The sequence below is a fragment of the Etheostoma cragini genome, chromosome 10 (genome assembly GCF_013103735.1).
Source record: "Etheostoma cragini isolate CJK2018 chromosome 10, CSU_Ecrag_1.0, whole genome shotgun sequence".
NCBI classification, from domain to species: domain Eukaryota; kingdom Metazoa; phylum Chordata; class Actinopteri; order Perciformes; family Percidae; genus Etheostoma; species Etheostoma cragini.
Window position 1 is genome coordinate 19340806 of NC_048416.1, and position 15407 is coordinate 19356212.

The window sequence follows — 15407 nt, forward strand, 5'->3', positions numbered from 1 at the left end:
GGTGACCCACTTTATGTTTCTCAATATCTGGTGTGTGTATGTGTGCCCACACATACACACAGCCCTCAGCAACATGTCTGTAAATCGGAGTAAAGGCTGTGCCGCTTTATGATGCTTTTAATGTCATCAAAATTTATTTTATAACATGTCAAAGGACGTGGGGATGTTGGATAGTTATGGTAGGCATGTCAGCTCAGGTCTTAACTATTCTACTTTGTAGTAAGAGGCAGGGCACATCCACCAAACAAAATATGACACGAGTCAGACTTTCTTTTCTGACTCTTCTGGATATTTCATGAACTGTATTGAAATCTTGAAATTCCCTCTGCTTGAATAGTCAGAGTACGAAGTTTGTGGACCTTGATTTTTGCCTTGTTCTCTGCTGGTTAACTAAAATATATTTGTACATAAAGACTAGGGGCTTTAGATCTTAGCTTTGATTAATAAGCTCAACGAATGTAACAGACTACATAAACCGTCCACCATTATTTACCATGTCTCTCAGAGCTGTCGGCTTTTTGACTTTCATCTATTACTCAGTAAGAAAACCAGAGACTTTTTGCACTGTCACAAATTACTCTCTAGGTTTAATGAATGGTTACCGAGGAGTAGCTTTACTGTACAGACTCGTAAGAGAGTTGTGTCATATTCTGGACAAAAAGAAAAAGTAATTTGTCTCATTCATAACCCAAGACCTGCCTATACCCAAACCTTTCCTACTCCTTCTTCCACGCATGAGTAGGACCTGTTAAAGCTGCTGCTTGAACAGATAATGTATCTGTTGCAGGTCCTGCTGCATCTTTGAGGGCTCAAGTACACAGCTGACTGCTCTTAATCCTCAACATTGTCTATAACAATAGGATAGAACGGTGCCTTAGATTGAGATTTAGTATTTTTATTGTATCACAGTTAACTAAGAAAGCTTGTCCTTACCTCGGCCTCGACAATCAGTCTACCTGACTAGGGCGATTTTGTGAATATGAATATTTCTCTGGAAGATTTACAAACCTAACAACGCCCTATCCATAAGATTTGTACTGTAAATATATCCAGTGTACTGAGATGATACAAACTGTTTAAAACAAATAAAGTCTTGCAAAAAATACTCCTTTGCCATGTTTTTAATTTCTCGCTGTAGAGAAATAAGAGACTTCACATCACTTCCTCCTTTTATTCTTGTTTTACATTTGACTTCACTCAAAGTCTTGATTACACGAGCAGTTTATATTTCAGCATGAATCTCAAAGACCTACTTTAAAAGTCACTCTAAACATTTTTTTAAATTCTGATAATTCGTGAACGTAACTGATGATTAATTAAAGCTCGTATGTATAAGCAGCACTATGCAAGTAAAAGCATATTATTCTCTGAAATATTCCAGTAAGGCACTAAAAACGCTTTTGTCTCCTAAAACTGCAATAAATCTGCATTAGATTAGACTAATAGTGCACATCACAATCCCACAAAAATTCTGCTGCCATGTTAGTATCCAACACTGAAATAAGTTGCAATAATGTATAAGTAGATAAATGAGTTAAGCTTGTGCATCTTTAGTTGATATAACCTCTACAGCCTGTCAACCTTGTAAAGAGTTTCACCAAAATTGACATTTTTTATGCTAATTCAGAAATTGAATATAATTTCTGTTGAGGCCTCAATTTCACTCAGCAATTATTTTTTTGCTAATTAACAGTCTTAAAGTCAATGTTGGTGCAATTCTTCTTCAAACAGGTATTCTTATGCACAACTAATTGTGCAGTTCACAACTTCTTAGCACAGTCGGGGCAGTGGATGTGATCGCCATTGATGACAAAGCGCTTATTGGCCAGCGAGAGGCAGCACTTCTTGCAGTTGAAGCAATACTCATGCCAGGAGTATCCCTCATAGTTCACCACGTTGGTGCCATGGCCAAACCCTGCGGAGACAGAAAGACACCTGTCAGTCACCAGAAAAAAGCGTTTGCATTGTGCATGATAGACTAGAAAATACAAACTTATTTTTTCATTAATCCCACCATTCTGTATGCACTCAAGACAATCATACTAACAAAAACATCTGTGTATGCTGCCCTGACCTGTGATTGGGTTCTTGCATCCATGGCACTTCTTGGCCACATCGGTCTTGAAGCAGTCCACGCAGTAAACTTTGTTTTCGTGTGAAGTGAAGCGAGCTCCTGCCAGAGTCTTACGGCAGGTGTGGCACACAAAACACTCGGAGTGCCAGGGCTGGTCCTGGTAGCTGATCCCTCCAGAAGAGATGGGCTTTTTGAGGGTCAGAGAAACACTGATCATGATCTCAAATACTACAAGGCTGCAATAGCAGTCATTCTGCTGAAAGTGAACTGTCTGCACCACAGTTTTATTTTGTAATGACAGGACATCATGCACTGTTCTTGTACCTGCTTGCAGTGGAAGCACTTCTTGGCAAACTTCTTGTCATGGCAGGGAGAACAGTAGATGTCATCACCCTTGGTCAGGAAGCTCTGTGTGCGGATCGGCTGCTTGCATTCAAAGCAGGTGAAGCACTCTTCGTGCCAAACCTTGTTCTTGTACTCCACGTTTTGGGATCCTAAAACATAAAAGTTAATGTTATGTATTGTTTTAAATGATTTTTTCCACACCGGATGACAACAACATATCTTTCATCAGCGTGTAACACGTATGAGAAGCTTTTATGATGCTGATGCTCAGTGAAGTAACTAGGTTTTTTATGGTTGCACCTTCCCAAAAATTGAAAAATTCTAGATGTGTTGTGCATGATTATTGACGATTTTAATACATTTCTCTAAATGTAATATACTGTATCTGGTATTTTTGGAAACTTTGGGATCACCAAAGAGAGGATTGAATAGACGTCAGAAAATAGCCATTTGAATGCTGATTGAATCACTAAGGAAAGATTGCACAGATTTAGTCAACCTAAACTGAATGTTAAGAATTCCTTAATAATATCGAACCCACCTGGCATGACCACCTTGTAGCAGCCCTGGCATCGGTTGCCATCCTCCCGGGAGCCACACTTGCCACACATTATCTTGCCATCATCCCGGGCACTGAAGGGCTCGCTGGCCAGCGGCTTGTAGCACTTGGCACAGCGGAAACAGTCCTCATGCCAGTAGCGGTTCTTATGGTGCAGCTCCTGAAACACAGAGAGGAGACTCAAGGTGAGCAGAGGTGCCCTCATTAGTTAGTCGACCTCATTTTAGACCTCATTAAAGTGGAGTTTGTTTACCCATCGTGTGGACTGAGGCTCAGGGCCAGAATACAGAACAAGCCCATGTGGCAGCCATTAGAGTGGAGATGAAGTGAACTGGGACGTGGTGAGCCATGAAGGAGTTAGGGGACTTAGGTGGTGGAAACGTGATGTAAAGTAATTAGGCCTCATTAGGGGTAATGACACATCTTTTTCACACATTCAACTGCCTGTGACAAAGTGGTGAGAGTATTTTAGAAGCAGCCGAATGACAGACAAGTTGAATAACATCTTAAGACTGAGAGCTCTGTGGACAGACAGAAAGATACATCCTCACTTATTATATGTGTTTGTATTAATCCAATAACATCCATAGTGGATATCTCAAAATTAAAGGTGGATAGGTCATGGTGAGAAAAATCACATGTGGTCAATGATCATCAATTCTCTGTTGGCTCACTTTCACCGTCTCATGGCTTACAGGAACACTTGAATAGAACAGAGCTATTGTTAGTGTAATTACATATAAGTCAAAATGTCTGCTGAGGAAACATCTACTAACTTGCTTTGCAGTCTTAGTTTAGTCGAGTTTATTTATTTTTTCCAGCCATCTGTAACCCACAACAGTCAATACACTGATAATATACACAAAAGAACATTGTTGCTTTTACTTCAACAAGCAAAAATTTAAAAAAAATTGACAGACAAGAAAACAAACAAACAAAAAAACAACAATACTAATGTATATATATATAAATTATTCAATACTGTTAGTTTATAAACTGACTAAAATATAAAGCATGATAAACTAACAAAAAATGTTTAAGTTAACATTTCTGTTCATCATTATTTTTTTAGTTTCTTCTTAGTTATTTTTTTTTTTTTTTGGTCACTCTCTTTGTTACTCATTCATTCTGTTTCTTTCACTCAGACACATTTTGTTTTTTTCACCTTGGCATCAGCGCCAATGGGGCGTTTGCACTCTGCACAGGTGTTGGCACAGAGCTTATCAAAGCACTTGGTGCACACGTGCTTTTCGTCCTTCTTCACATACTTCTTCCCGTGCAGGTTGTCCCGGCAGTAGTAGCAGTCGAAGCGATCAGTCATGGTGGAGCTGAGATAACTCCTGGCACCTGCAGAAACACGAGAGGCTGTCAGACTTGCACAGCTCCTCTCCCCCCTACATGATGCTTCCTTGAGACACCCGATGGGGACAGTGTTGCCTTTTCTAACATACCCATGAATCTTTGAACAATTCAAGGCAATGGATACATTTCTTTATATCACACTTATAACACCATATAGTTGATTTAAAGTGCTTTACAGCTTGGAGACAAAAACTAACAAAAGGAATGAGAAACATAAATCAGCATTTAATGACTGGAGTTTGGTGAACAGCCAAATGTTGCCAAAGGCAGATACTGTAAATCGGAGCTCTGTAGGAAATGCAAGGCAAGGCAGCTTTATTTGTATAGCACATTTCAGCAACAGGGCAATTCAAAGTGCTTTACATAAAATCAGGTAAACAGATAAAACACAAGTACAAACAGTTTAAAATCCTAAGTATTAAAAACCGATAAAACACATGAATAGACAGTTAAAAACAAAACAGAAACATTAGGACACATAAAACACAAGAATAAAAGTTACAGTGCAGCATAAGAAATTTAAAGAAATGAGCAGTCATTTAAAGAAAGGCAGCATCAAAAAGAAAGGTCTTCAGCCTTGATTTAAAAGAACTGAGAGTAGCGGCGGATCTACAGGTTTCTGGGAGTGAGCAGAGGTGCCATACCTTAAGGGCATACCTTAAAATACAAAAAAACAAAAACATCTGTGCAGAAATCAGACAAAGTATATTTTACGTGTTTTCCCTTTAACGTTAGTAAGACACAGTGAGATGCAGCTCTAACAGCAGCATACCAAACCAATGAGAGAAGTGTGAGTGAGGTTAAAAAGCAACCCACAGATGTCTGCTTGTTGTCTGCTCGCTTTCTGGCCTGCAGACGCTTTATCCAGCTCTCCCGGGAAAGCTTTGGTCCTATTATTAGACCTTAGAGCTCATTCCCCACCTTGAAGACCTCCTTCCCATGAGGCAAGCCCACACTCTTTCTATTTTTTCTGCATATTGGCCAGGTCATTTTGTTGCCTGTTAGTGTAAATACCAAGTTGCTTCTTCAATCATCAACATTCCTGCGTTCCCATCACAAGTGGCGTCCACTGGGAGCTGACAGAGTAGTTTTCTGGAACAACTGTGCATCTGGGTGGAGCGTAGATGCTTTATCTACATCACTTCTCTCTCACACAGGATGTCATGTGAACTTTAGCAAAAGTGATTCATGTGTCGTTTTAATCCGGTAAGCACAAATGGAGGAAACAATGGGTGGAATGGCATTTTTGTCCTAGTAACCATAGGGACAAGGAAAATATTTATGAAAGGGGACTACAGCTATTTAAGTGGGATGCGGTAAAGAGATTAGCCTCCTGGAGCCTGGTATGTGCAACTGATGAGTGTGTGTTTGTGATGGGAGAAGAGTTTCTATCTGCAGCTGTGCTCTAGGGATAAAGACTGGACTGAGGACTGAGCCATCACACGACCCACTCTGCCTACACTCACCTTTCTTGTGGCATTAAATTGAACTAAAGCAAGAAAACTCCGCCCAGTCCAACAATGTTAAATCACACACAATGCTTGAGTCTCATTACTGAGACCAGCAAGCCCAGATATCTATTTTAGGCATGGATTCACTATTTAAAACACATTGACCTTACAGAGGGGACAAATGGAGACAGATGCAGAGTGATGGCTATTGGGACTATGGACCTATTGTGGCTTCAGTTGAAACGTGTCCAGTAACTTTAATCTTTTGTTACAAACAGTGTGACAGCTGCCCCTTGTGTCAAATAGACGTGGTATTTGTCGACGCTCAGCTGTCGAGGGGAGTGGAGTCCCTTTGGGAAGCAGGAAAGGTCAATGTGAGCCCAGTTTGAGAGGTGAGTCAGAGGGATGTGAGATGATCAAAGGCAGAGTGACCCGGACAGTATATCAGCCAAAATCAACAGCTACAATGTTCTTTATTGAAGGTAGACCTCCTGAACAATCAAGTAATTTTAACATAATCACATCTTGCTATTATGCTGATTTGGAGAAAAAAATGACAGATTTACAGCAAAAGATTAAAGAATTATGCAAACGGTAGAGCAGCCTGTTCTTTAGCCTTTCTCCAACATTCATCATGAAATAAAAAATAGATGACAGCTCCACATATATCTACGACAAGGTGCCAACATCATAAAACTGCTCAGTTTATTTAAAATCCATTTGACTGGGGGGGGAAAATTAAATCATCCACCCCATGAGTACGATTAAATACTTCCTTAAACTTATGTGCTCATTAATGAACTTAATCTGAAAACTTTATTTGGTTTAGTTTTCATCTAAATGAAAGAAAATACTTATATATATTGTATATTCTCCCAAACAACAGAAGGGGCAGTTTAAGAGTTTAAGATTTTGACATTCAAGCATCGTAGCTCTTCATTTTGCTGCAAAAGGTTGTTTGAACATCATACTGAACAACGCATCAACAAAAAGCTCCACAAAGCTCAGTGGACATTGGAGCTTAGATGATATTGTTACATATTGTCACACGTTTCAACTTCAACCAGCCATATTGTAAAAGCACTATTATAAAACCTGGAACAACTGAATCCTTATCTAGTGAATAATATGCAAATTTCAAATTGGTTGGGTTTTAAAAGAAATAGATCAACTGAATGATTAAGTGTTCCTTCATGGGTAGAGACAGTTCCCCTCTTCTTAAGCTAAAATGAACATTTAAAATGCATGTGATTCATGTCATAAAGATAAAAACAAGGCTGTTTTTCTAAGCTCATCAAAAGTCAACGTTTTCACAGGGCAGCAACAGCATGTTAAAAACTGTTTTACAAATCCAGTTGAGATATCAAACAATTCTTCCTGAGCTTCAAATAGAGGCATTCCACTAGCAGACAAGTTTTACATTTTGCAGCTGATTACTAAAAACACATTCAATAACTTATTCATTTAGCATCCAATGTTGGCACCAGCTTACCTGAGTGTCTGAAAGTCATGATTCCAGTCCGAAGGAAAAGAAGGAGTAAACAAAGAAAATACAGGGACAGGAAGAGATGGCAGCATCCACAGAGGGTCAAACCCAGAGCCCATAAACCTTGGTAAGTTATTGGGGGCTGTATATAACCCTCTGTGACCCTCACACACCCCCGACCCATGTCCAAATCCCACCCTATATCTAACCCTCCACTCCTTTTAGGGTATGCATTAGAGAATAGAGTGGATGACAGAGAGTATGGGGCGGCAGATTAGGTGATAGAGATTGGAATCCACTGCTGTAACATCAGTAAAAAAAAATTTTTGGAATGATGGCCCTGAGGGATAATAGATACTCCCACTGCCCCAACATAAACTGTTTTGTTAGAGTGTTCTGGACATGTACAGAAGAAATGTTGGCTCCCTTAACAACATAACTTAAAGGGATGACTCACGGAAGGAGCAAGTTGATATGATTGACTGAGTTGAGGAGAGACAAAGTGTGGTGGAGTGTTCATGTCTCATGTCTGTGTGTATACATAAATACTCTATGTCACATTTTCTAGAAGACAATGTTGTATATTCTAAACTAAAGTGATCCAGAGCAGAATATTTTAGAAAGTCAGTGATTATTTATCTTTTTATGATTCTTCTTCCAGGAGAGAATATTTCCTTTAAAGCTGCAAGAACCACCAGCGGCGGTTCCTCAAGTAAAAAGACGTCATGAATACTCTCTAAGTTTTGCGATCACAGTGCATCAACACTCTATCAGACAATAGCTATAGCTGATGCCAATGTTATAATAAACAAGTTTTAAGCCTTACTTTAAAAAGTTCCAGAGTCAATGTTATATATTGCAGCTAAATGCTATTAATAATGGAAATCAGCTTCTTTGGACAATCCAATCAAAAAGACCACAAGTATTTTGTAATGCATGTATTTTAACATGCAATAACAGACTAAAACAGGCTGTGAACACAACACTTACAAAGTTGAATGGGGATCTTGTGAAAATGTGCAAATGTACAAAACTAAGAAAGCAGAAGTAAAGTTGTGTTGCTGATTATCTGATGAGTGTCCAAGTCCAATATTCACACTGCTTTAAGCTTTGTTTGTGGTCCTAACAACTCCTGAGGGGAATATCTGGACCTTGAGCTACTAAATGCTCCACTATGTTCACCAGCTAGTCGCTAACTGTGTCCGTTTGCTCTTTGGTACTGAGCAGGTAGTGTCCAATGAGCATGAAAACCAAAACATTGAGCTGAAAGAAGCTAAAACGTTATGGGGTACTGATAGTATCTATGGGTTAGTCACTACGAGCAAGATCTTTCACATTACCCATCCATTGTTATTATGAAAACTACTGATTGTAGCTGCTTTAAATTCTGTTAAATATGATCATGATCAACCCCATCATGACAATCATCATCATCTATTCAGTAGTGGTGCAGATGCTCCACAGATGGCATTTTGTTCTGATTGGTTTGGCCCCCTCAGAGAGTAAACACAGAAATGTAGGATCATAATGGGAATGAGAGGAGACTGAAAGCCTCAAGAGACAGGAAATAAATGAGTTAGACTCATGATACTTTCACTGGCCTCAGTTAGGAGAGATGATACTTTCCTTCTAAAAACTAATTTATCTACTGTATTAAATAAACGTCTATGTACTGTCTGTCAAAAATAAAACAAGTCAATGCAACTGTGTGCGTGCATGCGTGGGTGTGTGGTTGTGTAAAGGCCATCTGGTTGTAATTACAGATTTGATGTGGTCTATTACCACGGAGCACAGCACTGCATTTGTCCTTTTTTAATCTGTCACCCAATTACTCTAAAACCACAAAGACTAATTAATGAGCAGGAAGGCGCCATGAGTCCCAGTCTTTAAAAACCTCTCCATTCCACTCTGTGTTACATCAGGACATCTGCTCCTTCTCCTCTATTTCTTAGCATTTGGGAGATGGTTCTTGTTGAAAATGTTTTAAATGTCTAACCAGATATTTTGTCTGTCTTTTCCCTCCATTTTGCATTTCTCCATGATCCATTTCACCCTGGTTCCATCATTCGCAGTGTTATATTAATGGGGATTGATGATGACAATAATGATTATGATGGTGAGTTGAAAACCTATAAGGAGGATAATTAGGAAAATAAATGTGTGAACATCTTACAATTGTATTTTATTGGGAAGCAGCATTCAGCAAATACATGTGCATAATGCAGAATAAAGATAATCTATCTGTGTAGGTTAAGCTCAGTCATGGTTCATTCAATTTCCATTTCCTTCACCTTTTAAAACACAGAAAAATGCTAAATTTTCAACTCAAAACGATGTATTACATGTTTGATAGACTACTATAAAGTTGCTAAATTAGCTATTTAAGCTGCAGGGCTTGTTTATCAATTCTTTTCCTGTTTTGATGTTCTGACAAGACTAATATAAAGTACATCTAGTTTCAGATAGTCTACTGCATATTCACACCCAGTGAATGCTGCTCTGATAGACAACATAGCTGGAAGGCATTGTCCACCTCCCAACCTGCCAACTCCAAAGCCCTGCTTTTAATAGAGCAGAAATCTTCCCGATCATTTGGAACAATAAACAAAACTTTAAATATAGTATTTCCAAAGAAGAGAATCCTCTTTAAATATGTAGCTGGTGATGTGAATCACCACCAACATCTCTGAAAAAGAGCATTCAAAATTGTCTTTGCCACTAATGGAAACAGACTGTAATATGCTCTCTTACATACATCCCATTGTGAGATGCAATGCATATCATGAATTTTGTGCTCAGGGTTGGCTCTTGACTACAAGCCCATCACTTCTCGCCTCCCTAAGTGGTAGATTTTGGGCTTGCTGGCACAAAGCAACAGGAAATCTGGCCGATACTTCCTGAACAAATCGCTCAGTGGGACAGAAACAACAGACCACACTTGCTTCACTGTTACCAACAGCATCAGCAAGCTTTGACGTGTCTGTAGGCTCATCTCAAAACATGACCTCTCACCCTGCACATCACTGTGTCTCAGTCACCCTCCAAATCTGGTTAGTAAGTAGGCAGAGCAGTAACAGACTGATCAACATTACCTCTGTCAGTGGAACGGTGACTCACATCATATGCACTCACAGACACAAAAATACACTGACAATACACACACTCTCATTTGTCTGTATCACAACACAGGCATAAGATCAGTGAGTGACTGAAGAAAGTGGGATGTGGCTGCAAGACCCAGACACATTGAGGTCAAATATGTGTGGACAAAAGGGCACAAGGGGAGCTCTATCAACACAGTAACACTCCTGTCCAAAGGATATGGCTCAAGTGTTGTTAACACACATACACGCCCGCGCACACACACACACACACACACACACACACACACACACACACACACTTTCCGATAAAGCTTTCACTGTAGGCCAGGGAGCACTTCAGCGCTCATTGTTTTCACATGACTCGAGCCTCTAGACACAGAAAAAGCCAGTCCCTCCTGCTGATGTGTGGAGCAATAGCTTTAAGTAACTTAACTGTATGCTGGACTATGTGTCGGTAAGGATGCACATAAAACATCATAAAACATCATGAAAACATATGTGACACGTTCTTGCATCACTCAAATTTCAGCTTGTAGATGAAATGGTCAAACCACAGAAAGACAATTTTTTAAAGGCCATAGTAATGGAAAGTAACAAAATAACTTAGTACATAGACTGAAGTTCCGTGTTTACATTTTTAATTGTATTTTAATTGTATGCTACTTTCTACTTGCACATTTTTACTCTGTTACAGTGATCTAACAGCTATAGTTACTAGATGCCTGGCAGAATTATTTGATTATTAGCCTTTAAAAAAATGACGATTTCTAATTAACTTAAAGGGGAAAATCACCGAAATTAAGAATTCCAATATGTTATTCCCATGGCCAAGGAAGATTTGATCAATATTTGGGAACATTAGCTTTTCTTGCCAGAAACAAGAGAGGTTAAGTCTCCATAGACAATGAGGTAAGCTGCTCCATAGACAATGAATGGGAGACATACCCACAGTATGTTATTTTTCTTTTCTTTTTAAGATCCAAATCTGTTGTTTTCCATTATAGTGGTCTCGGTTTTGAACATAAAATGTCCCCATATATCCAGACGTTCCCCTGGATGCGCTCAGTGTCCTCTATAACATCTTTCAATTGGTTGTCTATGGAGCAGACTAGACTTTGTACCTTATGACATCCCAAATTTGAGTTCTAGCACTAGTTTGGGGATTTGGTAGAGTTTTAAATCATAGGAATAACATGTAAACATTTTGAAAATGGGCATTCCCCTTTAAGCCTAAAGGTATAGTTCAAATCAGTTCCAACTTAATCAAATACAAAAGTAAAATGTTGTTCAGCACTTTTACTTTTGAAACTTTATTGTTTGAAACTTTATTGTAAGTACATTTTGCTGATACATTATGTGTATTTTGTAAATGTACTCATTGATAACATTTTAATGTAATTTTTTTAATGTACATTTTAAACTTTTTTACATGATACGGACTAAATGTATTTGGGTAGGAATACTTCTTCCCGTACTATATACAATCATGAACACACTCGCTTCTTCTCTTTTCAAAATCTTACTGTCTATGAGGCCTCCAACCCTCTCAGTCGCTTTCCATTCCATCTTATCGTGGCTCTTGCAGTCTCCTCATTTTTATCTCACTTTCTTGTTCTTTTATTCACAAAGTAATCATGTGCAATTCAGCTGAAGCTGAGGAGCAGTTCAACATCCACAAGAGAGAATATTGCCTCCACTCAGCTCCCTCAGACAAGCATTGCCTATTTAGGAGTAGTGTGCCGTTCTTGTGAGAGCGCTGTTTCATTAACTCGGTCATCTACTCTCGGACACACCCTCTCCCTCTCTCTCTCTTCTGTCTCTCTCTGCTTCATTTGCAAGAATAAAAGGCATGATAAAACTGTCCTCTCAACCAACGCATGTCTCAGCCTGAGTTAACTGCAGGCACCAAAGCTCCCATTCTCCTTGAAGTGTGGCAAATGTCCTTCAGCTCGTCTGATGGAGAGAAGGCCTCACAGGCAATGACATACAACAGCTTCATAGAAACAGTGATATGAATTATACACTACATACCGGCTTTATGAATGAATAATCTGTAATCGCGCTGTTGGAATTGTACACTGCTGATTTTACATCAAAAATTTAAAATAAAAAGACAATTCTTTAAAGGGATTTATACATTACTGCAACAAAAAACACTAAAGAAAGAAAACCCTTTTCAAGTTGAAAGTGAGTTTCATCATTATTCAGTGAAATACAAAGTTTGTATGGCTTTTGAAGGTTGGTGAAGTCATACTGGAGCCACAAGGAGGTCCAGTGGGCCAGAGAAAGGACGGTAATCTCCAGGTCTCTTTAATGACATCATGCATTTGGATTGGCAGCTGCCCAAACCAGAAAGGGAGGAGACGCTAAGCTGATGTATGTTTTAACAGTTTCGAGCCACACATGGTGCCTTTGGGCTCTGTTATTCATTATACAGATGGCAGTGGTACACTAATATTATAATAACACACCATTTGATCTACAAGATAGGTAGCTATAGATGTGATACTTCAATTAGTGACTGTTTGTGTGCTGGAGTACATTACATTATCAGACATTACGGTATGAAGGAGAAGGAAGATGGAAGAATTATTCAAATCCTTTACTTGAGTACAAACAGCAATACCGCACTACGAAAATACTTTATTACAAGTAAAAGCAGTGGTGTGGTCTTTGTGATATGCAGATACAGTATACGCAGTATACCCACCAAAAAAACCTCAAGGATTTCCATATCCCACTTCAAAATGCTCAATGACACGCAACATTTTTCTATTATGTGTTTGATATATTTTGAATTTTCATCTGTGTTTTTCTTCTTCACATAAGCTAAATAAAGTTATTTCCACCGTATATTGGTAATTAAAATGTATCCAAATACAGGAAATTAATGCTCAAAACCTCCCTGGGGGAGGACACCTTGACCCCCCACTATGAAATGACCGCCCCTCACCTCACCCAAATGCAGATTCTGGCCAATATTTACAGTACAGTATACTCCCTACAATACATGACACTACACAACTGAGTAAAAGTCACATATTCAAAACTTATATGTATATAAATAACAGGTAAGTATTACTTTAATGCCGTATCTTCATGAGTTAGCCAATTATAATTGCTTTTTTGTGTGGTTTGGGCTGTAAAAGTGCATATATATGATAACGTTTTGTTTAAAGACTCTTAATATGAAAAGTAGAAGCAATTTAAAGCTGTTTATAGAGTGAAAATTACGATAGTTCCCTGGGAAAGGTAAAGTAGAATCAAATTAAAATCACTCAAATGAGTACCACAAAATTCCCCTCGCCGGTTTGGTTTTTAACAACGTAGGCTACTTTTTCACTTTAACAGGAAATCACTGACAATGAATCACTGACACAGACAAAGGTTTATTCCTGGAATAAAAATCTCAAAAGTGAACTTGCCTCAGTAAAAATATGAATATTAACATATAGGGCGGGAATAAGGAAATATATTGTCCAAAATACGCGCAGTGCCAAACAAAGCGCATCAGCTGTTGCACAGCGCAACACTGATCCCAAAATGGTCAAGTTTTCTAAAAGAAATTTGTCGCACATCAGTATTTTCCCGTCAGGAACTTCTGTGTGTAACACCAACAAGACAGTTCTTCTAGTAACTCAGGATGTAACTCGAGTATTATCGGAAACCTTCACTAGATAAGATGAAAGCAACAATGCGCATTTGACATAACTGTACTTAAATGCACCAAATAACCAGCTTGTGATAAACATCCTCGGTCTACCTGTGAAGTGATGAGCAGCTGCCAGACACTCCGAGTGAAACGCAGCAGTGGTTTGTGTTTTGGACTCACCTCTATGAAAGCGAGCAGATGAGATGTCTTTCCCTCGACACCAGCAGCAGTGTGTGTCCAGTGGCCAATAGGTAAAATCTGCGGAGGCAAGGCAGCTTTAAAGGACAGAGGATGCAGGGAGAAAAAAAAAAAAAAAACATGACATGAGCCAAACCTCTATACACTCTCATAAACAATGACCTCAACCAGGAATTTACAAGTAAAGTTCTCATTGGCCCTTGACTCGAAACGAACGGGATCATGAAGCAAATAAAGTCATAACTTTTCTGCATCAACGAGCATGGAGACTCAACAATAGCCTGTCTGTTTTAGAGGCAGGCGGTGCAGAAGTGTTCACTTATTTTATTGATCAGCCATACAATATTTCAACAGTTCTGCTGTGTACACACGTTTGTCTTTCTGTGTTGGTCTCACTCTTCTCCTTCTTTGGTAATGAATAGAAGAATTACATCCAGATGACTCATTCTTAACCCCAAAGTAAACACATACGTGCAGCCTGTAAGCATAACCCTCAAAGTGAATCCATTACAATGACAAGATGAGGATGAAATGGCCAAAAGGTGTTTAAGCTTTAATATTAGCTATGTCACTGACACTAAACAGCTCTTTGAGCCACAGCCAGAGAGTATCCATGCATGAGATGAACATGTTTCTAAGATGAGAGTTTGTTTGTACAGGTATTATGAAGATATAAAGGGAAGGTTTAAGGTCATGTCTGTTGTGTTTAAGGGGGGTCAGGCCAAAATATGGCTTCTTAATCATTCATGCTGTAACAAGAAATACTTTGTTTTCTTCTTCTGCTAATAAAAACAACTTTCAATTGGTAACCCCTTACTGTAGTCTACATGACTGTACAATTCCCTGTGTGGGTCTTTCTGTCATGAACACCCCCACCCCCCCTCTTTAAAACTACTATTTCCTCTCTGGGCTGAAACTCCATCATACAGACATTCTTGAGCGGACTGGAGGGAGTTGTGCCCATATTAGGAGCATGTTACCTGACATCTGGCACAAATTGTGCCTGGGAGAATAAAATAGCAGTCTTGGCTGGGTAGGAAAGGTGCGGCTTTCATATCAACACCACTCTGCCCCTTTATTTTGGACGGATGAGTGAAATGTGTCATTAAATTTGTAGTTATTAGAGCAATGAGCGTATTTCACATACCGCCTTAGAATGACAAATTAATGTATTCC

General features: G+C 39.0%; 1 protein-coding gene and 1 long non-coding RNA gene across 3 annotated transcripts; one reads left to right on the forward strand and one right to left on the reverse strand.

Annotated features, from left to right (window-relative positions):
• Window positions 1-58: 58 nt before the first annotated feature.
• Window positions 59-1102, forward strand: LOC117951178. The gene is made up of 2 exons (XR_004658084.1): window positions 59-157; window positions 193-1102. It is a non-coding gene; the product is annotated as an uncharacterized LOC117951178 (long non-coding RNA).
• Window positions 1103-1157: 55 nt separating this feature from the next.
• Window positions 1158-14352, reverse strand: fhl1a (four and a half LIM domains 1a). Of its 2 annotated transcripts, none has more exons than XM_034882751.1 (6): window positions 14214-14352; window positions 4144-4325; window positions 2961-3138; window positions 2399-2568; window positions 2075-2261; window positions 1158-1915 (listed from the first exon to the last, which is right to left on the reverse strand). In XM_034882751.1, the coding sequence occupies exons 2-6, from the start codon at window positions 4297-4299 to the stop codon at window positions 1761-1763; spliced, it is 846 nt and encodes a 281-aa protein (XP_034738642.1). In that variant the 5' UTR covers window positions 4300-4325; window positions 14214-14352; the 3' UTR covers window positions 1158-1760. The 2 variants fall into 2 exon arrangements, with proteins under 2 accessions (XP_034738642.1, XP_034738641.1); XM_034882750.1 differs by lacking the exon at window positions 14214-14352 and adding an exon at window positions 7284-7440.
• Between the last annotated feature and the right edge of the window lie 1055 nt (window positions 14353-15407).